General features: G+C 38.1%; 1 protein-coding gene across 7 annotated transcripts in view; it reads left to right on the forward strand.

Moving 5' to 3' along the window:
* Window positions 1-25,398, forward strand: part of CDKL5 (cyclin dependent kinase like 5) — a 214,354-nt gene that overhangs the window by 144,699 nt on the left and 44,257 nt on the right. For all 7 annotated transcript variants that reach the window (XM_042973886.1, XM_042973891.1, XM_042973890.1 and 4 more), the window contains 6 exons: window positions 146-205; window positions 2,607-2,697; window positions 6,189-6,378; window positions 11,728-11,808; window positions 16,703-16,854; window positions 21,832-22,798. In XM_042973886.1, coding sequence (XP_042829820.1) covers window positions 146-205; window positions 2,607-2,697; window positions 6,189-6,378; window positions 11,728-11,808; window positions 16,703-16,854; window positions 21,832-22,798 — 1,541 coding nt within the window. The remainder of the gene's footprint in view (window positions 1-145; window positions 206-2,606; window positions 2,698-6,188; window positions 6,379-11,727; window positions 11,809-16,702; window positions 16,855-21,831; window positions 22,799-25,398) is intronic.

A 25,398-nucleotide genomic window follows, 5' to 3' on the forward strand; every position in this document is an offset into this window, starting at 1 on the left:
AATGTGTTACTCTGCTTTTTGCTGCCACAGGTTTCTATTCAAATTACTCTGGATATTTCTAATTAGCTGCTGTTATAGTGATCCAAGAGTGTCAGCAGTACATGGAACACTTTTTAACAATTGTTTCTTAATCTTCATACTTCAGATATCAAGCCAGAAAATCTCTTAATCAGCCACAATGATGTTTTGAAACTGTGTGATTTTGGTAAGTTAAAAAGAAATGGAAACTTATAAGTAGAATTAATTTAATATAACACATAGGTAGCTTTTTAAAGGCTTATTAAAAGTATTTCTTATGTTTTGACAAATTAGAGGAATATTCTTTTCAGTCATATATTGGAAAATTGATTGCTGGGAGAATACTCTCTTTGCATGGTGTTGCCTACCATTTTTAAAAAGTCATAATGCAGTATTTGCTTAATGAGAATGCAAAGCAAATATGTGCATGTGTGTATATTCATAAGCCCAGTGCTTAATGACTCTAGAAAAAGAATTTTCTATGAAATACCACTATGGCCTTCTGTATTGGGTAGGATAAAAGAATATTTTAAAAATATTTTTAAATGTTGATAGAAATTATCTTAGGTGTAATCATAAACACTAAAAATATGCCTATGTAAATACATGTGTATCATGTGTGTGCAGTAGTTACATACCTGTACAGGTCAAAGACATTTTTAGAACAGTTCCATTTATTCCCTTTAAATGTTGAGTGAATGAGATTAGTAATTGATGTCTAACATTCCAGCTCCTGGTTGAGTGTATTAGGAAGCTTTTGAGTTGTACTATCTCCTAATAGAAAATTGTGTATTGTTTTCCATATATATATAAAAATGTATTAAGTGCTCTTAAAAATTTACATTACAATGATTCAGAAAGGTTATAAAACTATAAATTAGGGTGTTTAAGTTATAGGTCACTTTTAAAAATTCTTTTCTTTAATCCATATGCTGAAAAATAACAACTTGACTTTTTTAATGTTATTTTTTCATGTATTCAAATATAACCAAAAATATAATGTAAACCTCTATATGTAAATGAGACTGTGTCCTTTCATAAGCAGAAGTTAGATTGGTACCTCCAAGGTGAATCAAACAAATGGGAAATGGCAGCATACTGAGAATTCACTGTGTGAGTGACCAATTTTGTCCTGTGTAGCTATTAGAAGCATGTGTAACTGTTTTCACCCAGTGCTTTCAAAGAATTTGAATATTAATATCTTTAATATAACACAGGTAGCTTTACTTTTCTTCATACTTTGTAAGGCATATTACAAAGAAGAGTCCTGCTATATTTTAAGCATCTTAAGAAGTGTTTAGGAGAATAAAAAAGAAATACTGAAATACAGTTATTTAAAAGGAGTATTTGTGGTTCTATTTCTGGCTTCCTATCCATAATTGTGAGACTACCACCAAATACTGCCACTTTGTGTGCCTCATGCACCCTTGACTATGCCTCCATGATTCTATGGGTTGGTGATCTGCTTAAAACCCCAAATTACTGAAATTTGTAAACAAGTAATAACTACAAAAGAGATGTCAGTGGAATGGTTAATAATAGGAAAAGAGTATTCCTGGTCTGGCCTCATTTTGTAAAGGAAAGACAATTTCTAGCGGTGAGGAAGTTTCACATGGCAGCACTGCGTGTGGTACTCTGTGCCCTGTGCATCCCCAGTGACAATTTCTGAACTGCTTTTCTTCCCACAACATGAGGTCCTTTGTCTGGCTTGAAGAATTCCATTCAAAAATAGGAATATTTCTTTTAAATATGTCTTACAAAGGAGTATTAATTGGAGTTAGGGCTTTGATTTTTGCTGTGGTTTTTATTTTTTACAGTTCCGTTTTAAGAAACATGATTTTTCTACTTTTCAAAATTGATATACACCTTAATTTTTACCCCTTATGTTAATGTTCTGGTTCTCTGTGACTATCCATAATGTTTTGGGTGAGTTAGGTGGGTAATTAATTAGCTTACCTATTGGCTTAGTTTTTGGCCCCAAAACTTTTGAAAGCGTTTGGAAGGAAAATAATGGTAGATTGTATAAGTAATTTAGATACCCCTAATATGCTTCTCAGTCACATTAGGAGATGAAAATAATTTTGGCCTGCTTAGTTTCCATCATCACCAACTATTTAGTTGTTTATATAATGGCTAGAACTGACCAGCAACAGTAGATATACAAATACTGTATTAAGTCCCACAGGTCAGAATATGATGACCATCTGTGACAAAGTATTTTAGCTTTGACTTGGGCTCTTGTGGGGACTTCATTTTGTTTCTAAGATTTGCATTTATTGAGAGAGCTGACTTAAAAGTAGGCTCTGAATGCTTATAAAACCATGTGATAACTTCAAAAACATGGACTTCTGCAGTGTAAGGGGAGACTTTTTTTTTTTTTTTTTTTAGTGAATACACTACATATTTTCAGTGACATATGCACACACTAACCTTTGAAAATTACGAAGTCACCATTAATAAACAACCCATTCAGTACCAGTTATTATGTTCTTTTGATGTTCCTTTAAAATATTACTAGCACTGAAATACTTTGCCAATATGAAATTCTTTCTTTTTCAAAGTTACACCTTTGGGTTTTTCTCTTTCAGGTTTTGCTCGGAATCTATCAGAAGGCAATAATGCTAATTATACAGAATATGTGGCCACCAGGTGGTATCGGTCTCCAGAACTCTTACTTGGGTGAGTTACCTTCCCCAAATAAAATGCCATTTATGTATCTGCTGATCCTATATCATTAGCTTTGGGGTCATCAATGAAAGATAAGAACTTTATTTAATTAAATACCAGTTACCTATTGCAGTGTAGCAAACCACCCCAAAACTTAATGGTGTAAAACAAAACACCATTTTATTTGCTCACAATTCTGGGTGCCAGTGATTTGGGAGAGTCAGTAATTGAAGTTCAGCTGAATTGTTCTTCGCCGGTCTCCATGGGAGTCGCTGAGGTAGCTACAGTCACTCAGCAGATCATCTGGAGGCCTCAACTGGGACAGACCATCTTTGTTCCATGGAGGCTCATCGTCCAGTGGGCTAGTCCTAGTTTCTTCACGTGAGAACAGAAAAACTCCCCGCAGCAAGAATTTTGCTTGTTTTTGGGCAAGCCCCAAAGCAAAAGTGGTTTTCAGGCCTCTGATTGCATGACTTTTGCCTCACTGACCAAAACACATTACATGGCCAAGCCCTGATTCAAGGGATGGAGAAATAAACTCCACGTCTTCATGGGAGGAGTGGCACAGTTACAGAAATAGGGGGAATTATTGCCTCCACCTTTGCTAATAATCTTCCACATTAAGAGGAGTTTCACATTCTGCCTGTCGGTTGGTTTGTTCATTCCTTCGTTCATTTATTCAACAAACACTTACCAAGTATCTCTTATATTTAACCACTTTGCTAAAAACATGATGTAAATATCGAACCAGTTGCCAATTTCCTTCTGAATAGAGAAATCCTGTTTGATGGTAAATGGCTATTCAAACACATACTGCACTGTTGATTTTCTCAGCAATATCTCCACATCCACCCACTTTGTGCCCATCCTTCCACTTTCAGTGCTCTTTCATTCACCTGTTAACACCAGGATAGGGTTTCTGGTAAGATTCTTCTTTTCTTTTTAGTTTGTTTTAACTTGAGAGCCTCAGAAGGAGCCAATCCTCCTGAACTCGATCACATAGTTATGTTAATAATCCTCTACTTACCTTTGTTGTAGCATTTTCTTATTTTCCCTAGATTGTATTTCCTTCTTGGGGACCATCCAAGAATGGAGAGAGAAGGCACACTCTACAAATAGAATTAGAAATGGTGGTAATGGTGACTGGTGCACTATTTATAGGTTTCATCTCTTTAGTGTGCTGTACATGTATCTGGGGTACATGAGAAATTTAATTTTTAAAAGTTACTTTTGATATAGTAGGAATATAAATTTCTATGTTTCTTTTGTTGACGATCATGATGACTATATGTTTAAGTTACTGAAGGTTTATTTTTATGTTCACGATTGATTTCCTACTGTCTATCAACCATCTGGTTGTGATTCTTGATCCATTGCTGACATAGAGCCTATAAGAATTATTGATATCAGTTATTGAAAGCTTTACTCTTTTTTTGAAATCAAAAGCTTGCTTTATCCTGGGAAACAAATGATGGTTAGTCACTTTATTATCTCTCTTTGTGTGGGTAGATTTCAGAATATCTTTTATTTATTTTTTTGGAGAGAGAGAGAGAGCAAGAGAGGGGCAGAAGCAGAAGGAGAGGGAAAGAGAATCTTAAGCAGGCTCTTTGCTGAGCGTGGAGCCCAATGTGGGGCTTGATCTCATGAACCATGAGATCATGACCTAAGCCAAAATCAAGAGTTGGACACTTAATCAACTGAGCCACTCAGGCACCCCTAGGATTTCTGTGCTAATTTTTAAACTTGGTTTTAGGAGTGATTTTCTTTTATGTTTGTCTTTGTTCCTTTTTCTGTGTACCTCTGTCTGGACTCATTGGGATGCATAGTCCATTTTCTTTTGGGAGGGATTGAAATTTGAATTTACTGGACAGATTTGCCAAAGAAATGAGTATGACGTAGATTGTTCTTAGAACACCATCTGAGGATTCAAGTATGCTAGAGGACTTTTTGTAATATAGTTTTGTCTATAAGATGGCCCCAAGGGGTTCATTCTGAGGACAGCCTTAGGGCAGACCTTCAGAGAGTATTTGTTGCCTAATAATACCTGTCAGAAAACTGCAGTTATGTTTAGAGATGTGTGGGAGCTACCAAAAGTAGATGGGGACTCCCAACTAATTTGAGCCAAATTATATATTGCTAATTAAATGATTGTCAGGTACTAGTTGAAGAACCATATTGTTTGTGTCAAAGTCCCATTGAAATCAGTTGATATTTGGGTAACATTAAGAATTTATATTTTTGTACCTCCTCAAACTTTGTCCTTGACATTCAAAATAGTTCCAGCTGCATAAATTACTCAAATTCGTTGACAGAAGAAAAATAGCACAATTTGGGTATGTAGAGATTGTCCATAGGTTTCTTCATCTAGCACTTTTAAAGAAAGGTCAGTATCCATCCCTCCCCCACAAGCTACCCAAAAAATCTAGGTGAAGTTTCCTAATATGGTCCTTAGGTTTTTGTGGGAAGGACATGAGATAAATAAAATACCAACTTACAGTTATAATGATTTATTGTCCTAGCAACATAGTCTTGTGTGGGGTTAACATTGCTTTCATTTAGAGTATTTGTTAAAAGTTTTGTATTACTGCCGTATCATTACAGCATTCTAGAATTTCATCCCATATTTTTTTTCAGATACTTTATTTTGGCTTTGCCTTCTTAAAACTTGTATTATTTGTGTTTGAAACTAAAGAAAATATGGTTTCTTAATTTGCCACATATAATTTGATTTAAGGCTGTAGATATTGGCTATAGATACATGTAAAATTGTTTTGGAAAAGTTAGATTTTCACAGATAGCCTCCATTTATTAATAACAGTAACACTCCTAAAACTCTTTGGTAAACTCAGATCCTAGAGGAGAGCTGTAAACCCTTAAGGAAATGGGGGCAAAAATGCTTTGAGACAAACAGTTATCACATAAAGCCCCCCTATACGTAGGGTACGAATAGTTTCAGGTAAATAATACAGTAGAGCATAGCACACTCTTAGGTATTTGAAATCGTGACTCTGTGCAATCAGAGGTTATTCTGTGTTTGTTGTTCAAGAAGACCTGTAAGTCAGTAGTACATTTTAATAGACTGAACTCAAAAGATGGATGAGGTGTTAACTTTGTAACATTTCGAGAGCTACAGGATAATTACCTATTAAATACATTTCTTGGGAGCATTTCATTTTCCAAGTGAAGTATTAACTCATCAGACATGTGCACTGTATTAGGGTTTATTAAGCCATTCATGTTCAAAATATGCCCAGATGTGAATAGATTTCAACTTCGTGTATACTAACTAAATTGTTATTAAACTGATGGTTTTATTAGCATAGATTTATTTACTTGTGCTGTGAGTCTTTACCTGGATATCCATAAGTCCTTTTGTCAGCCTCACTTTTAATTCCTTAAAAGACACAAATGTGCTTTAAGTCATGAATCTTTTCATAATAATTTGGAAATTATTAAAACCTATTTCTTCATTTTCCAAAATAATCTCTCCAATTGCTTTTCAGAGCTCCTTATGGAAAGTCCGTAGATATGTGGTCAGTGGGCTGTATTCTTGGGGAGCTCAGTGATGGACAGCCTTTATTTCCTGGAGAAAGTGAAATCGACCAACTTTTTACTATTCAGAAGGTGCTAGGACCACTTCCATCTGAGCAGATGAAGCTCTTCTACAGTAATCCTCGATTCCATGGGCTCCGGGTAAGAGGCTTTACTAAAACTCCAGATGGAATCAATATAGCAGTATTTAAATCATTGTTCATTACACAATGGAATGCTAAGCCATCCACTGAATACTATTCCCTTTCCCATTACAATGTTTATAATCCCCATTATAATATTTTTGAAACTTCTATAATATTTGTGAATTTTTTAAAGTAGTCTGAAAGTGGAAGTTGCTAATGTTTTTCCTAATTTATAAGCTCCAAATTTTTAAAACCTCTTCTAGCATATGCATTATTATATTCTAAACTTTGGTTATCTCAGAATGTTTGTCTACAATATTAAGCATCCCCCAAAGATATACAAACGTATAAATGATTCTTATTTACGCAAACAAATTTGTAATGATTTGAGGAAGACTATGAGTACCTGCATTGCACAGATTTAAAGGTTGTGTTCTAGCAAGTATTTCTTGTCTGTCTGTTGACAGTGAAACATCACATCTTCTTTTCAAACTAGTCTATTGTCTTGGGCAGCCTTTTCTAGACTTGCTAACTTTTTACAAAGCTTGTTTGTGAAGAATATGCTAAAAAGGGTCTTCAAGGATAAACTTTCCCCAGATGAGAGACCGCCAACTTGCAGAGGCACCTTATTAGAGTAGTGTGTTAGAGGCTGCTTCTCTCTTCTATCCACCCCAAAAGCTCCTTTGTAAGTTTTCAGCTACTCAGGGCTGACATGCCAGTTGGTGACCATTGTGACAACTATAAAATAAGCTTGCCACCACTTCCTTTCTTTCTCTCAAATGCATGATTCTCAAACCATGTTTCCTTGATATTTGCACAGCGCTTCCTTTTGTCCTTTGACTTTCTGGACCTTGGTTCGTTTCACTTTGAAGAGCACCCCTCCTCACACACGAGCGCCCGACATCGTACCCGCTCCTGTGAGGCTCATTGTGGAAGAAATGAATAAACAGAGCATATACACTTCCTCATCTCCTTTCTGCTTTCTCTTCTCTCTCTCTCTGTCTCTCATATGTCTGAGTTCCCTGAGGCAATTTTCTCTTTTCTCCTTTTATTTTTGCTTTTGTGAGGTGAAAATTAGCCAAATTATAACCGTTAATTGAGGATGCAAATACTTCAACAGTTACTGAACATTCGTTATACTAGATGCTGGAAATAATAAATAAGACTTATCCTCAGTCCAGTAGAAAGTGAAATCTATTCAGAAAAAAAGTCATAATTCACAAATTTCTGTTTTATTGAGGATACATCCCAACTCCTTCCTATAGTCCATCTCCCTTGCTTGATCTGTGCCCTTCTAGATCCCTGACCTCAGCTCATACCTTTCTCAGTTCTCCTCTCTCTTCAAATTCTTACCACGCTTGTCTTTCTTTCTCTTTGACTTCTGTAAACATTTTAAGATTTTTCCAGCTTCGTGAATTTGGGATTTGTGGCTCCATCTGGGAAGGTGCTTCTGTTGTGTGGCCCCTTCTCACTTTGTAAATCTCAGCTCAAGAATGCCCCTTCTCTCATGCCCCCAACGTACTGCCCCTCCCTCTTTCTAGTGTCTCCCATAGCACACAATCCTGCTGTTTTCCCTCCTAGCATTTATCTTTCTAGGATGTAGTCGTGTTGTTTACTTGTTAATTATTATCTGGCTAGTTCTCAACTACTGGAGTATAAGCTCCCCAGTGGCAGAAATTACCTATTTTATCACTGTACTTCCAGCACCTGTAGCAGAGCCCAGCACATCTTGTTAGGGACTGAGTGAATATTTGATCAATCGATTGAGCCAGTTTGTGTCATCACATCTCAAGCTCAACTGTATTTCCCTTCTCTCCATCTCTAACGCTTCTTTTGCCCTTAGCATCTGTTACCTGCACTGTTGACAACCATTCCTAAATGCGTCTCTCCGGCTTTCCGTCTTCCCTTCAGGCTTTTTACATTGCCTTTGGAGGAATCCTCCCTCAAGCTACACATTCAGTTCTCTCTCCTTGGTGTTAAGAAGCCTCTACAGGATTGCTTTCATTTAAACTCCTTAGGGTAGCATTAAGAACCCCTTGCTCTTAGCCCTCCAGCCTTGTCTCCAACTCATTTCCACCACTGCTCCCTACTTGTCAGCCATATTGAACTTCTCACCAATTCCTTGACGTGTTGCTTCTACAGTGCTGTATTTTTATTTCTGTGATGCTCCCAGTACTTGCTCTACTTCCTACACAGCTCTTCCTCCTCCCTCCCTGAGACTGAGGTCAAGTGTTCTCCCTCCGGGAAGCCTTTCTAGACTCCCCCAGGGAGTGGATGACTCCCCATTCTGTACTGCGGTAGCACTGTGGTCGTGTCACCTTTGTAGCATTTGTTGCAGTTGCTTTTAAATAGCTGTTTTCAAAAAAAAAAAAAAAAAGTATCTTCACTGACCTGATGAACTCCTCAAGGAAACGAACTCTCCCATCCACCGTCATATTCACCACACATCTACCATAGTGCCTTCAAGATTGAATGGTATTGAAGGACTGAATATTTGACCTCGGGATTTTAACATTAACTTCCGGAACATCAAGCTTGGCCTGCTGGCTGCCTGTTCTTTGCCTGGATTTTCCAAAGAGCGTGTAAACAGATGTGTCATGGTACCTGGCCTTAATAACTTACAGACTAGCTGAAGAATTAAGATGTTTGTGCATGAAATAATCGGAAAGCAGCATAACTTATAATAAAGCATGGTATATAATAAAGTACCTCATTCTTTACCGCATTGTACTGTTTTCTGATACATCTCTCAAGATAGTTGAGACCATGAGAGTATTAAACATTCTGGCAAGTTAGAAATCATAGTTGTCTGGATTCACTAGAGAAAGATGTATGGAAGATTTGAAATTTGTAATGGATACTGAAGAATGAAGAGCATTTGGATTAGATAGGTCAAACGAAGGATATCTTTTCCTCATTTGTGTGTGGTCCTTTTTGTTCACAGACCTCCTCACTAAATAGTATCTGTAAAATGCTAGATAGCACATGACAACACTGCTTATAAATAACCTTCAGAGAAATTGCTGCTTCTGTGACATTTTTAAATAAACCTTAATATTTTTACAATTTAGTCTGAAAGTGTTTGTGGTGTTTTAGCTAAATTAGCTTAATCTTTTTGGAGGTTTAGCAATTTGAGGGAAATGTCATTTTGTTGGAGAATATCTGTGACAGATAGCTAAGCATGTAGGGCGTGTGACCTGTCACTTCCTTGAAACAAACTCACCAGTGACCAGTCTGCTGTTACTGGCATTTTGATTCAGTTGTGTAGAGATGGGAAAGCCGGCAAGATATTGCTCTAATGGTATGCTTTATTTTGAAAAAGTTAGCAATTGATGTCCCATAGTCTAGGGCATAGACTCTTGGAGTTAGACTGCTGGGGTTCAAAGCCCGACTCCATATTTACTACATGAATGACTTCGGCAAGTTTCTTGTGCCTGTGTTCTTCATGTATAAAATGCTGATAAAAGAAGTACTATCCGATGGAGCCGTTGTGAAGATGAAATGTTATATGTAAAATGCCCATACCAGTGCCTGGTACATAGTAAGTGGTCGGGAAAGAGGTATTCAAATAGGAAGGGAGGGAGGGAGGGAGGGAGGAAGGGAGACTGGCTACTCATTGGGATATAATTTAAACTTCTATGGTTGGGTTTTGGTTATTTGTGGAATTATCACATGAGAATAGTAGATTTCATTCAAAAGCACATAAAGTAATTTTTTAAACTTAGGAGTTTGGTCATTTTTTTATCATAATATTTTTGATACCTTTTGACTCTGCAATAATTTTCTTACCAGTGAAATGTTACTTCTAGAGAAAAAAAGGGATATCTGGTAGCATAAGATAGAGCTCATAAGCAAAATATTAACTATAATGTAGCAGTACCTAGTTGTTTATCACAGCGTGACAGGTGTGTCTCTCTTTGGGCCGATATTCAATGTTCCAACAACATCCACAAGAACCTCTGTACCTCTCTTGAGAGAGGTGCCTAGGTTCAGAAAGAGTGTGGGTTTGGATTACAGCCCTGGGTGCAAATATTAGTTCTGCTTTTTAATTACGTAACTTGCCTTGAACCAGTTATTTGAACTTTGTGAGTGTCACCTTCTTCATCTCTAAAATAAGAATTGCTAAAATGCCTTGTATAGCATCACTTCCCTCCGTAATCACTTATAGGTTATTGCCTGTGTGTCTGTGTTAAGTTCATGTTATTCCTTCCACTTCCTCTATCTGGGGTGCTGTCCTACTTTTCTCTGTCCTCCCATTTTTCTTATCTTTCAAAAATTACTTCAAATATTATCTGTGGATTCATTTTTTCCTCCAGCTGCAAACCACCTTGGTCTCTCCTTTCTCTGAGCTTCAAATAGAATTTTTGGCTGCACATTTCAGTGCTGAGTGCTGTTCCAGCCAGACTGTGGGTTGCTTAAGTCCAAGGTTTAGGTCTGACCCATATGCTGTATCTCCTGCCGTACCTAGCACAGTATGCAGATAAGGTCATAATCACTACTTAAGTGCCTTGTTTGAGTTTTCCTCCATAACTAGTCCTCCCATCCACTTATTTTAACATGTTTACAGATTCCAGTACTTTGAAATGTTCTTATGTTGGTATAAAGGAAATATGTATTGAAAGTAAAGTAGCCTTCCCATTGCAAGAGAGTACATGGTATTGGGCTCTAATACTTTCTCATCCTCTTGGATATTGCAGAATGTGAGGTGGCAGAGAGGACAGAGCACCTAAATAAATGTGACTTCTTCCCTCATTTTATTTAAAAATTCATTTGTTAACTTAGGAGCCTCTTTGCTTTCTGTTCCAGCTTATATAAAGGAAGGAATTGAAAACAGGTCATTAAAAGAGTATTTTAAAAACAATGATAGAACGTGGGTCCAAATTCACTATTTTTATTTCTGTGGCCTTTCAGGCCCTGGCCTCTCTGCCTTTTCCTCTTTTTCTTTTTCTTTTTTTTTTAACTTCTCTAATTTTCAGGAGTAAATGATGTTGTAAAAAAGGCTTAAGAATCGTCTATGTAAGCAAATTCTGTATAAACTGTATTGTTACTAAATTGTATAAACAGACAGTAGTGTATAAACTGTATAAATACAGTCTCAAAATTTTATAGTTAGGTTTACTTTACATGCTTCATTGTCTGACTAGATTTAATACCGTCTTTCACCTGCGAATTTTCCCATTATTTAGCACCTGGTCCTATTAACCCATACCTCAAATACATAGACACAAAACTAATAGATAAAATAAACTTGACTTTGGCGCTAGGGCAGAAACTCCTGTTCTTTTGCTGCCTTTGCCGGTGCTCACAGCACATGCACACACATTCCCTTCCCTGTGCTAACTCTCCTCTTGTGTCATTCTTACAGTTTCCAGCTGTTAACCATCCTCAGACATTGGAGAGAAGATACCTTGGAATTTTAAATAGCGTCTTACTTGACTTAATGAAGGTGGGACAAGTTGATGTCTCTATAAAATGTCTTTTGGTTTGTGGGTTTTTTTTTTTTGTGTCTGCACGTGACCAGAGCCTACTTCTGTGAAATAACATACATTTTGTTAATAGTGCGTAATAGTGAATCGTGGGGGACTATGTTATGTTAAAAACATGCAGTTTATTTAAAATAGCAGCAGTACCCGGTGTTGTAACTTTCCATCTAGACAGGACCATGAGATACCTCAATCGTATGCCTAAAATGGGTAGAATAAAAACAATTTAATTTTTTTTATGTTTATTTATTTTTGAGAGAGAAAGAAAGGAGAGAGAGAGAGAGACAGACAAACAGCACAAGCAGGGGAGGGGCAGAGAGAGAGGGAAACACAGAATCTGAAGAAGGCTCCAGGCTCTGAGCTGTCAGCACAGAGCCCGATGCAGGGCTCGAACCCACGAACCGAGGGATTGTGACCTGAGCTGAAGTCGGACACTTAACCGACTAAGCTACCCAGGCGCCCCTAGAATAAAAACAATTTAAGTATAAATGATAAATAATGTAAAAATTTATTCAGCATTGAAGAGCTGCTCAGGCATAAAGTTTCAAAACAAATTTTAAAATGAATGTTGAAAGAAAAGAAGTTCTGACTTTTTTAACGTGATCTTTAAGGCCTCTCATAAGATTATTTTGTCAGTGAACGTAGTTCTGCCCTTTTTCAAATTTGGCCTCTTCTGTCCCTGATGGAGAGGCTCTTTCTGACCCTTTTTGACGCAGCAGGATCACTGCTCCTACCACACCTGAGCATGCCTTCTCATGCTTGCGCCCCTGTCCTGAAGGTTTTCCTGCTCTGGACTCCTGGAAGCATTCTCACAGTTTTTTCTTCAAGGTTTTCTTCCCCAGTAGACAGCTCCTTGAGCGAGAACTAGTTTTTCCTATTTCTCTAGCTTTCATTGCAGCCAGCCAGTGCATAAGCAGGTGCTGGTTGTTTGATAGTAGACCTTCAAAAAACATTTGTTAATGGATCATTTTTATTTTATGCTGCCCATTTACTTAATTGTTCAAAATCAGTAAGATTACACTGTGCATAGAGTCTTTAAAGGTATACTTAGCACAGTTGAAAATTGCTGAGCAGCACTCTCAGAACTTTGCTGTGCTTTAAATTATGTTCATCTCTCTCCTAAGGAACACTGTACAGACTGGTGTGGGGGCTGTGGGGTGGGGGGCATGGCTTTTGGAAAGGCCACATACCACATAACCTTTTGTAGAGATTCATAATATTCATTAACTTATAGAGGCTTTCAAAAATCTCATAGTGAAGAAGCATTTCTGTCTCGCTCAACATTTCCCAAATTTAATTAAATGCTGAATACTTAAAAAAAAAAACTACAACTCTACAGTACTGCTGTTCTTCTGAACACCGATTGAGAGATGCTATTAAAAAGATAGCCCTCAAGTCTCTTTCACGTTAATTAGGCATAAATTGTCTCTTAAATCAGTCGCATTTTGTCAATATGTTCTTTGACACAATCAGTATTTATTTATCAGGGCTTAATGATTTGGTAACTTAAAAAATGTAAATAGGGGGCGCCTGGGTGGCTCAGTCCGTTAAGTGTCCGACTTCAGCTCAGGTCATGATCTCGAGGCTCCTGAGTTCGAGCCTTTCATTGGGCTCTGTGCTGACAGCTGGGAGCCCGGAGCCTGCTTCAGATTCTGTGTCTCCCTCTCTCTCTGCCCCTCCCCCACTCATGCTCTGCCTCTGTCTCTCTCAAAAATAAACCTTAAAAAAATTTTTTTTAATAAAAAAATGTAAATAGGATAAAGTAGAAGAACTGAATTAAATATAATTTCATGTTGTCTGGCTTTTGTCTGTTTTTTTAAAATAATTGAACTTTGTTAAATCGTTACCAAATGTAATTACCAAATATTCGTCTGGTACCTGTTAAAATATAGCAGATAAAAGTACAAAGGAAACCTGAATCTTTCTGTATTTGTACCAATTTGGAAGTTAAACAGCCCAATTCCTGTTTATTTAATATGTTTAGCCTCAAATTTCTTTAACATTAAGTAAATATTTTTATTGGAATGTATATTCATAAGGTATGCAAATTATGTATACATTTCGGTTATTTTTTTATAATGTAAACATATCCATGTAACCACATCAAGATTGAGGTATAGAAAATTATTAACACCCAGAAGCCTCTTCATGACCCTCTCCCTGGCTCTGTACTCCTGCCCCTCCCCACTCCTGAGAACCATAATTCTGAGTTCTTGTAGCAAAGGATGATATCACCTTGTTACTGAGTATTATATAAATACAATTATTCCTTTTGTCTTTTAGCTATTTTTAAAGTGAATTTGACAAGTAAATAACATCATTTATCCTTTCATGAAGACCTATATTCTCTATGCTGTTCCCTAAAGCAGATTTATTCATTTTGGCCATCTCATCCTGCATCTGTTTTATACCTATTAGCCATTTTAGGGGAGATACAAGTTACCAGAATTAATCTAACCTAAAATAATTTATGTGGACTCTATTTTAGTTTTTAAAAATGTTGGGTTTTTTTACCCCCAAATACTGAGTTTTGAAACTATTTACTCAGTAAGTTTTATACTTTCTTATTGATGACCTCTTCCTTTTGGGTAATTTGAAAATTAACAGCTGTATTTATAAATATAAAATTTGTTCTTTGTGTGTATATGCAGTAATTTCTACAGTTGATAATCTTAAAATAGCATGTTGGTGCTAGTAGATATTTGGTTTGTGAAAAGTCATATGTACTTCTAATTGAAAATACTGCTCAGGAGCCAACTTCGATGTTAACTGTTTTAACTGCCAGTGAGACCAAAATCATTTTATATACCTCCACAGTTTTTTTTATTTTCTGAAGAAGAAGAAGGAATTGAGATAATTGTAGAATTGTGTCTGAGTTAATATGAATGTCGATCCACTTGCATGTAAGCAGTGGTGTGGGTTACTAGAATCTTTTGACCCAAAGTGAATGTTTCAGTGTGTGATAGGATCAGAATTCAAATTTTCTGTGGTGCTAGGTTAAAGACGGTTGTCTGAAATTGAATTTTGGCTTACTGGAAGCAAATCTGAGTTTGCTCTCACTGTTCAACAGTGAATCAAAAGAGATTAACTGTGGGAAAAACCAATGAAAGTAGCCTAGAGATGGATTTGGGAATGCTGGAATTTCAACATTCTTCCCGTATCTGAGGGAGAATGCTGCTCCTGAAATTTGCTGTAAGAATGTCATCACAGCAAATTCCAGTGTACTCTATTGAATTGTGTTAGGTATTATGGTTTATGTTTTATGTAATTGCTTAATTTGCCAACAAAAATCAGTTTTTATAATGATTCACCTTTTAAAAGCTTGTCCAATTACTAATTAGATAAATAATATTAGAAGAAAGCATTTTAGTTGTTAAAACATCTACTATGTGCAACATAAAAGGGTTAGCTACCGTAATATATAAAGAACACTTACAAATTAGGATAGATATACAAATAGAAAAGTAAGAAAAGAAGGAATATACATAACCAAAAAACATAAAAATATTCAACCTCATTAGTAATCACAGATGTAAATTAAAACAGCTAGGAGATACCACTTAAAAAAATTTTTTTAATGTTAATTTATTTTTGAGAGAGAGAGAGCGAGAGAGTGAGTGGGGGGGATGGAGACACAGAATTTGAAGTAGGCTCCAGGCTCTGAGCTGTCAGCACAGAGCTCAACGTGGGGCTTGAACTCACAAACTGTGAGATCATGACCTGAGCCAAAGTCAGACACTTAACCTACTGAGCCACCCAGGTGGCTCTAGATACCATTTTTTAAATCTCTAGTTTACAAGTACTTAAAAAAAAAAAAAAAAAAAAAAAAAACGAAAAAAAGGATGATGCCTATTGTTGATGCAGGTGCCAGGAAATTGGTAGATTGTCACTTGCTGAGGAGTATCGTTTTAGACAACCTCCCTAGGGGTTGATTTGGCAACACATAGAAAATAATCCTTAAAAATTTGCATAGTTACCAATTCCATCTGTAGGACTGTATCCTATGAAAGGGATTGTGGATGCATGCAAGGATTTCAGGTGTTTATCTTAGCATTAATTATAATAGTGAAAAAGCGGCAGCCATCTAAATGTCCAGTAGAAGGAGACGAAATAAATGATGGTACATCCCATCCATACCATAAACTTCTTCAGTCATTTAAAAACTTTGTAAAGTTATTTGTTGCAGTATTGTTCATAATAATAAGATAAAAGAAGCAACCAAAATGTTTATCATTAGGAAATTGATAAAAACAACCTAAGGTATATCCATAGAGTTAAAGCTTTTAACCGATATGGAATGACCTCTTAAGATCTAACGTCCATTGTAAAGAAAGCTAAGTATAGGCCATTGTGTGTCTGCTACTATTTGGGTAAAATAAAAGGAACATATAGAGATACTGTGTCTATGGAAAGGATGCACAAGAAACCAGTAACATGGGCTGCCTCCCAGGAGGGGGACCTGAGAAAAATGAATGTATATTCTTTCATGTGAATATATATATTTGCAAAATATACTAAAAATGTTTAAATTATGTTTTAAAGAATGTTTTTTATTAGTAATTGAAAAGTGCAGGATCCAAAACTTATATGTATAATACGAGCCAGATTTTATTTAAAAAATGTGTATGTATGATATTCAAAACAAGGGCTGAGAAGGCTTATTCCCAGAAGACAATAGTAAAATTAATCGGTAATTTAGATAGATAGATTTTTAAAAACATTTTTTGGACTAAACTGTGTTTGCTAGATATTCTGCAATGACCATGCATTTCTTTTATAAGAAAATAAATAAGGTTTTTATTACAATTTAAATTTGACTTTATAATGTTCTTTTAAATCCTAACTTTATTTCCTAAGAATTTACTGAAGTTGGACCCAGCTGACAGATACCTGACAGAACAGTGTTTGAATCACCCTACATTTCAAACCCAGAGGCTTTTGGATCGCTCCCCTTCAAGGTCAGCAAAAAGAAAACCTTACCACGTGGAAAGCAGCACTTTGTCTAATAGGTAAATATTCCCTTTTAAGGAAATACAGATGCAGCGTTGGTCTTACACGTAGGTGGAGGAGGTGGCTGCTTAAATGATGCAATTAGAGAAAAGAAGGAAAGCCCTCTTTATTCAAAAATATCTTCCTTATGCTTATTACATGATTCAGAACCACAATTAAAGAGTTGTGTGGGTCTTAAAGACTTTCTTAACCAAGTATATTATGGAAACCTATGCATTTTCTGGGAAAGATAGCATGGGTTAGCAACTAAGAGGATTTCTAGCTTCATGAGCTACAAGAGTCTGTGTATCTGGGACTCAGGTGTGATGCTTGGAGGAAAAAGAGTAGGTGAGGGTAAAGGGATCTCAGGGAGAAGAGGATGCCAAACACAAGTGGGTAGGAAGTCACCTAGGACAGTCTTTGCAACTGAACCAAGTAGGTTTTACTCTATTAGAAGGGTCTTGTGTTTTTGTTGCTCTTTTGTTTATTTTTTATTATTATTTTTAAAGATTTTGTTTATTTTTAAGTGATCTCTACTCCCAACGTGGGGCTCAAACTCCATGTCCCTGAGATCAAGAATCACACGCTTTTCCAACTGAGCCAGCCAGGTGCCCCTGTTGCTCTTTTAATCGTTGAGTTGAAGAGTTCTTTTTTCATAAGAATAAGAATATGGAAATAGTAAAGTCAGTTTGGTAGATAGTGATTAAAATTGGTGCTTCTTAAAATAATTTTTTTTTAGCATAATCTTTAGAAAGAAGCTATTTTCCGGGTGTCATGGGGTAGGGAGTTAGGGTGGGGATAGCTTCCTTCCTCTACCAAGAAGCTGGTCTTGTCATCTGGTATTGTTCAGATTCTGGAAGATAGGAAATAGTTTATCTCATCTACTGTCAAAAGAGAAACAGAAAATGATAATTCTTAATATGAAGCTTTTTGAATATAAATTTTTCTCATTTTACCGCAGTTTTCTCTCCACATAGAACAATTGTTCTTAATCTATTGGAATTTTGAAAGTCCCAAACCTGCTACTTTTTCAAGATCTGTGAGCATATCCATGAATTGGCAGTAACCACTTATCCTATATTGTTCCCCCACCAAGGAGACCTGAGAGCAGATTCAAATTCTGTTTAATCAAGTCTGTGTTCACTTTGTTGTTTGTTTCCATGAGATTTTAGCACACTAAGGAATAATATTCATCATTTAGTTGCTCCTTTGCATTTAGGAAGTTCACATTATGCCTGTGTCTTATCTGGGATCACTCCTCATTCAGGTTCTTTTGTCTTTCTTCTACCTTAATTATCACTTGATTCCCCTAGTTTACATTTTCAAAGAAAAAGGACCCTAATGATGTCAATTTCAGTAGACAGATGATAAATTTTTGCTTCATGCTATAGTAATTAGTGGTATAACCCATACCATGAAAGGGGGCCTGTGTGTTCGTCCTCTCATGGCCTTGAGAGATCCCCGGTGGGGATCCGAGGCTGTCCTTGGGAAACCCCTTTAGGAATCTGTCCAGGAGGATGTGTGTGGTGATGAGGATATGGTTTATATGGGTCTTTAAGGAGTTTGCCCAAATCTTCTTTTGAGGTAGACCAGAATAGAAATTAGCAGTAAATAAAATCTCTGGAAGAATTTGGGTTTTTTGGATCTTAACATTGTATAGAATTTTAAAGAAAAGGGCCTAAGTGGTTTCTCTAGGAATGATCTCAGCTCAATTTGCATGTATCTGGAAATGTCCTTTTCTCTCTGCTTGTCTATGGTTCATATTTTCACTATGGAATCCCTTCTTGTTGGGGACACTAATTCTACTCAAACCATGGCTAACTCGGACTTCCCAGCACTATTGTAGAGGTGTTCACAGCATCATAGCACATTGGCTGCCACTTATGCATTCCCCTGCCTCGTCCCCAAGACACATTGACACACCTTGTCTTCTGTTGTCCAAGTTCATATCTCTGTAGAAAAGGCAGTGGACCCATGCATTACCTTGCCCCTGCCTAAGTCTCCTTCAGACTGTCCTGAGCTTCTGCTTCCCTTGGACATGATGGGATGGTACTTCAGTCTGCCCTGCCCTCTCACTACTTCTGCCTCACCAACCTTCTCCATAAAAATGTAGCTTTGCATCTTTGATGTTTATTTTGAAAAGTTATTTTAACTAAAGAGATTATCCTGCCAGCCATCTCAGAAGGGTTTATATATAAAATCCTCTTAAGTGCTTGGCAGTTTAACACAGATTCCTTACAGTTGTGTGCCAAAGAGATCTATGGAATTTTCGGAGCAGTTTTTTATTGTTGTGCTTTGGCAGAACTCCAATTTGAAGACAATTTGATGCCCTTTCTACTTGAGAATTATGTGCAAAGCTCAATGGCTTCAAATTAATACTAAGAGAAGCTTTCAGAATAGCAGTTTAGGCTCTTTGTACTTTTATGGGAAACCTAACTCTTTGATAAATGTTTCTACCTTAACATTATAGCCTTCCTTTTCACATTAGAAATTGTATCTTACATTGCTCTGAATAGGTTCTTCCTAACATGTAGGTTTATGCTCTACTTTGAGAGCAGTGTTTTCCAACAGTTTCAAAAAGCTCTAGCGGTTGTCTTCACTGTTCTCACTCCTTTTCTGGTTTTCTTTGGAGCTTCGGACATTGCCCAACATCTGCATGTGTTACCTCTGCTATTACCATCTTTAGGCCTGAAGGAGAAAGGGGAGGAAGTAGGAGTATGAGAGCCCAGGGCAGCTAGGCAGAAGGATCCATCCCATGAGAGCTATAATGTGGAGAGACACAGCTATGATCTGAGTTAGGGTGTTGACGCTGGGAAGGGGTAGGGAAGACAGCACCCAGCCCCTTGCACTGTTAAGCCCAACTGGGAGTTAGGTGGCAAGGGATCCGGGATTATGCAGTAGGCAGCATTAGACTTCTAAGGCCTTGCATGGGGCGGAGAGAAATGGAGAACAGATTGGAGGTTGGGTAAATGGAGGATAACCAACGCACGTAGATCTATTTATGGGTTAGACTATTTGTGTATTGTTGTTTGGGTTTTTGAAAAGTTGCTAAGATATTTTAGTTACCAAGATACAAGTTGACAAATGACTCTGATGGTTTAAAACCTGATGCCTTTAGGATATGTTAACTGCCCCTTATTGATCTGGGGATAGAGTCTGTTGACATCATTTAATAGAAAGTGAAATTTTCATTTCTTTATCATTTCTTTGTAGATCTGGGATCTGCTATTAGCGAATTTTTTTTTAAGATTTTTTTAAAGTTCATGTATTTATTTTGAGAGCACACATACGAGCAGACAAGGAGCGGAGAGGCAGAGGGAGAGGGAGAGGGAGAGATAATCCCAAGCAGGCTCCACACTGTCAGCACGGCTCAAACTCACAAACTACAAGATCATGACCTGAGCCGAAATCATGAGTTGGTCACTTAACTGACTGAGCCACCCAGACGCCCCTAGTTAGCTCATATTTAAGGGACCTTATTTTCTGCTGCAGTTCTTGTGACTGAACTGGGAGAGATGAGTGAGTGCATTTAGGAGATGAAGCCTTCCACAACTGTTCTAGACTTGCTTGATACCAGATACCCTTTTTGTTTTTTGTTTTAACACTCTGAAACGTGGGAGGACAGGAAAAGAGCCCTTAACCTTTGATGCCTGAGCAGTGGATTCTCTGGGAAAATGGGAAGGCATAGTTTCACAGATTACCATTATACAGACAAAAAATTTGACTTTTCTTCCAGTTATTATGTGATGGGAACAAAACTCCCCCATATCACACCATCTTTAGCAATAGCAATATTTGCAGCAGAATTCCTGAATGCATAGTAAAAAGGGAATTGTGTAAATTATTTTTCATTTAAAAACATCCTACCTTAAACTATAATTTGATTCTTTAAATAGTTACAGTAGAACAAGCTGAACTTGCTGTGAGGTCAGTTTCAGCTTTCCAATGGAGGACAAGGTTTTCCTGTGGATTCATATTTTGTATTTTAAGCCAAATAGGAAATGAAGCTTTAAATCCTAAAGAAGGTCTCAGTCGGTTTGGAATAATGACATGTGAGATGATGAAGAAGAGAATAAATTGTGTCTTCTGGAGAGAAATTAACTCTCCAGATCCCTGTGATCCAGTTGGAGACGCGTTTTTGTTTAGTGTACAAGGAGCTATCTAAGTACCCCAAGTATTGCCACTTCTCTAAAACAAACATTGATCATCGTGTTTTCCAGCAAAGTTTACATTTCTTTTTAGAGTGTTTATTTTATTGAGTATATTGCAAGAATTTTCAGTCTTTGATGATACAGACTAAACACAAGAGAGATACTGATGGGGGTGCCTGGGTGGCTCAGTCGGTTAAACGTCTGCCTCTTGATTTCAGCTCAGGTCATGATCTCATGGTTTGTGAGATCCAGCCCTGCATCAGACTCTGTGCTGACAGCGTGGAGCCTGGTTGGGATGCTCTCTCTCCCTCTCTCCCTCTGCCCCTCCCCCACTCTCTCAAATAAATAAATAAATATTTTTTTTAAAAAAGAGATATTGATGTCTGTATGTGCTGTTAGTATTTATGTCTGAAGCAGGCAATAAGTTTTACAGATAAAAAGGATGGAACGTCATGACCTTCAAATCTAAACGTTGCCTCTGATATTCGAGCAGACAAAGAGTTACAAAGAGTTTGTTATAGCTTAGCTCTCTCCCTATCAGGCGTCTTATAACAAACACTCATGTGAACACCAGTATAGCAAAAACATGCTTTCCCAGATTATCAGTTACAGGAGGTTGGCAACAAGTTACTTGACCATTTAAGGATGCCAAAATCATTTCATCAGGACCAGTGCTTTGTTGCAGACTGACTTGATGTAAGCAGCTTTCTTCTTATGGTTACTTGTGATTTGTTGACACGTTTGAGTGAGTTAACGTTTTTAGTCTTTGAGGTGTTTTTTTAAACAATACTTTTTGTGTGTGTTCTATTGAAGGAAACTGATGTATTTCTTTTGTTTTTAACATAGAAATCAAGCCAGTAAAAGTACTGCTTTGCAGTCTCACCACAGATCCAACAGCAAGGATATCCAGAACCTAAGTGTGGGTCTGCCCCGGGCTGACGAAGGCCTTCCCGCCAATGAAACTTTCCTAAACGGAAATCTTGCTGGAGCTACTCTTAGTCCCATGCATACCAAAACCTATCAAGGAAGCAGCCAACCTGGGTCTACCAGCAAAGATCTTACCAACAACAATATACCACATCTTCTCAGCCCAAAAGAAGCTAAGTCAAAGACAGAGTTTGATTTTAATATTGACCCGAAGCCTTCGGAAGGCCCAGGCACAAAGTACCTCAAGTCAAGCAGCAGATCTCAGCAGAACCGGCACTCATTTATGGAAAGCTCTCAGAGCAAAGCCGGGACGCTGCAGCCCAGTGAAAAACAGAGCCGGCATAGCTACATTGACACTATTCCCCAGTCCTCTAGGAGTCCCTCCTACAGGACCAAGGCCAAAAGCCACGGGGCTTTGAGTGACTCCAAGTCTGTGAGCAACCTTTCTGAAGCCAGGGCCCAAATTGCAGAGTCTAGTACCAGTAGGTACTTCCCATCCAGCTGCTTGGACTTGAACTCTCCCACCAGCCCGACCCCCACCAGGCACAGCGACACGAGAACTTTGCTGAGCCCCTCGGGGAGAAATAATCGAAGTGAGGGCACTCTTGACTCCCGCCGAACCACAACCAGGCATTCTAAAACGATGGAGGAATTAAAGCTGCCAGAGCACATGGACAGCAGCCATTCCCATTCTCTGTCCGCACCTCATGAATCTTTTTCTTATGGGCTGGGTTACACTAGCCCCTTTTCCTCCCAGCAGCGTCCACACAGGCATTCCATGTACGTGACCCGGGACAAAGTGAGAGCCAAAGGCTTGGACGGAAACTTGAGCGTAGGGCAAGGAATGGCGGCCAGGGCCAACAGCCTGCAGCTCTTATCACCTCAGGTACAGCTTAGGACCTTCACTGGATCTGTTGGCTCATCATGGGAAGGTGGTGCAGGGGTGTGAATGGGGTCAGTGCAAGTTTCCTTACTGTAGGAGCTTGTGCTTTTTTGATAAAATGCATTTAGGGAAGCGATACTTAAAGGACTGTTTTAAATAATTAGTTATTTAAGCCAATTGTTGAGTACTCAAGAGAACTGAAAAAAAAAAAACAAACCATGTTTTTAGAAATTTGGGGCTATTCTTAAGTGTTCCTTTCTGGCATATTTTGTTGAGAGAATCCTGTTTTGATTTATTACAGAACTCATCAGTTATATGGGTTCATTTTTAATTTTCTCAAAATTTAGTGTGATTTGTGGAGATTTTCTTCAGTCCTCTCCAGACCACATTTGCTTAAAACATACCCTTTTTACTTATACCTTACTCATTTTCACTGAATTGAAAAATTTCAATTTTTTCTAGAACTATAGGTAAATTTGACTTCAGACCAAGATAAATGTTAATTTGCAGTCTTTTGGATTTTTTGTAAATCTCTAGGCAATATTTTTATCGTAATGCTTCCTCCATCTTACTGATTTTCAGACTCTAGAACTGCTGACACTAACCTGCTTAAGAGAAGTAGCATTCTTACAACAGAACACATGTTTTTTCAATTATATTTTCATGCTATGAAACATTCATCTGCATCAAAGAAATGAGAGTAGAGATAAGCCAATATCGGAAGGAGAAAAGCGTTTCATGGAGGGAAAGTACTGTACTCCCCTTTTAGAAGATGTGAAAACAGGTTTATCAGCGTGTGTCAGAACTCCAGAAAATATGGATGGAATATATAATGGGGGGCTTAGCGAGATGGGTGCTGAAGGTGGGGTGGAGATTGTCAGTAAATGAGCAGTCTGCATAGCCAAGGGCTCAGGCTGGGAAGCCAGGCCGACCTGAGTTTGTATCCTCGTTCTGCGGTCTGCTTCAGACTGTCAATTTGGGAAAGTGATATAATCTCTCTTTGCCTCAGATTCCTCATCTGAGTGGTGCCGTGAGGTTGAAACATGGTGTATAAAGCACCGTGTCCAGTGGCTGGCACAGAGTTTTGAACAAATTTAGTTGTTGCTGCTTCTGTGATGGTGGGACCTATTTTCTAGACATTTAACACTGTCTCTATTCAGGGTGTTCTCAGACACTCAAAAGAGTCTGAGGTAGGGGTCCTTGCCCTTGAGAAACTTCTCTTCTTTCAGGGAAGACTAAATTATACATAATAACAATGAAATAATTAAGAAGCAGATTACTGTGGCACTGGCTATAAATAGGAGTTGAGAACAGGAAAAGATCATGAACAGGAGCAGTTAGAAATGGCTTTGGGAGCAACTAAAGGTCTTGCCCTGAGCTAGGATGTAGAGGGAAGTTTTTGATGGCTAAAGAATGAGGATGTGTTCAAGTATATTCTTTTTCCTTTGTTTCTTTTACATTTTTTTTTAATTACTTTGTTTAAATCCACGTTAGCATATAGTGTAATAATGGTTTCAGGAGTAGAATGAAGTGATTCATCACTTACATATAACACCCAGCGCTCATCCCAACAAGTGCCCTCCTTAATGCCCCTCACCCGTTTGTTTAGCCCATCCCCACCCAGCACCTCACCAGCAACCCTCAGTTCTCTGTATTTAAGAGTCTCTTATGGTGTTCAAGTATTTAGTGACCGAGGCACCATGATAGGCTCTCCTGAGAAAGAGGAAAAAGGTATGGTCCCTGTCCTCTTGGAGTGCATGTTAGGGCACACTTGCCAGGGATCAGTCATGGCAATAACTGTGAGGCTGTGTGCCCGCACTGTGCTAGAGGTGAGTGTGCCACGCACAGGCACGGCCCAGTTCAGGCAGGGGTTGTGGAAGGTTCCCAGGGAAGGTGGCATCTGAGAAGAGATTTCTGGGGCTTACCTAGGGGGAGAAAGTGGAGTTGATGTTAGGAAAGAGGATGGAAGGGAAGGCAGAAAAGACAAAAGCTAAGGGACGTAAAACAGCATGGTGTGCTCTGGGGATTGCAATTTGTTCCATATTGCAGTGAAAAATGCAAGATTTGAGGTGGCTTTTGCAGTAATTCAAGTATGAGGTGATGGGAGTATGTTCTAGACAAAGTCACTGCAGTGGGAAACAGAAATCATGGGTCCTAAGGACTCCTCAGAAGTACATGCAACAGGATGTGTGAATTGAAGGATTAAATACAGGAAGAAGGAAGCCTTCAGGCTCCTTTCCTAGGAACTCCTTTTCAGAGTAGGAGAGAGGACTTTTTTATTTTTATTTATTTTTATTTTTTGTTTTTAATGTTTATTTTTGAGGGAGAGAGAGAGAGACAGAGAGAGAAAGAGTGTGAGCAGGGGAGGGGCAGAGAGAGAGGAAGACACAGAATCCAAAGCAGGCTCCAGGCTCTGAGCTGTCAGCACAGAGCCTGACATGGGACTTGAACTCACTGACCGCGAGATCATGACCTGAGCCGAAGTCACACACTTAACCAACCGAGCCACCCAGGCGCCCCAAGAGAGGACTTTTGAAGTCACCTAATTCAGTCCCTTCATTTCGTGGATGAGTGTGCTGAGGCTCCTAGAAGTTAGATGGGTT

Source organism: Panthera tigris, chromosome X (assembly GCF_018350195.1).
Source record: "Panthera tigris isolate Pti1 chromosome X, P.tigris_Pti1_mat1.1, whole genome shotgun sequence".
Taxonomy (NCBI): Eukaryota; Metazoa; Chordata; class Mammalia; order Carnivora; family Felidae; genus Panthera; species Panthera tigris.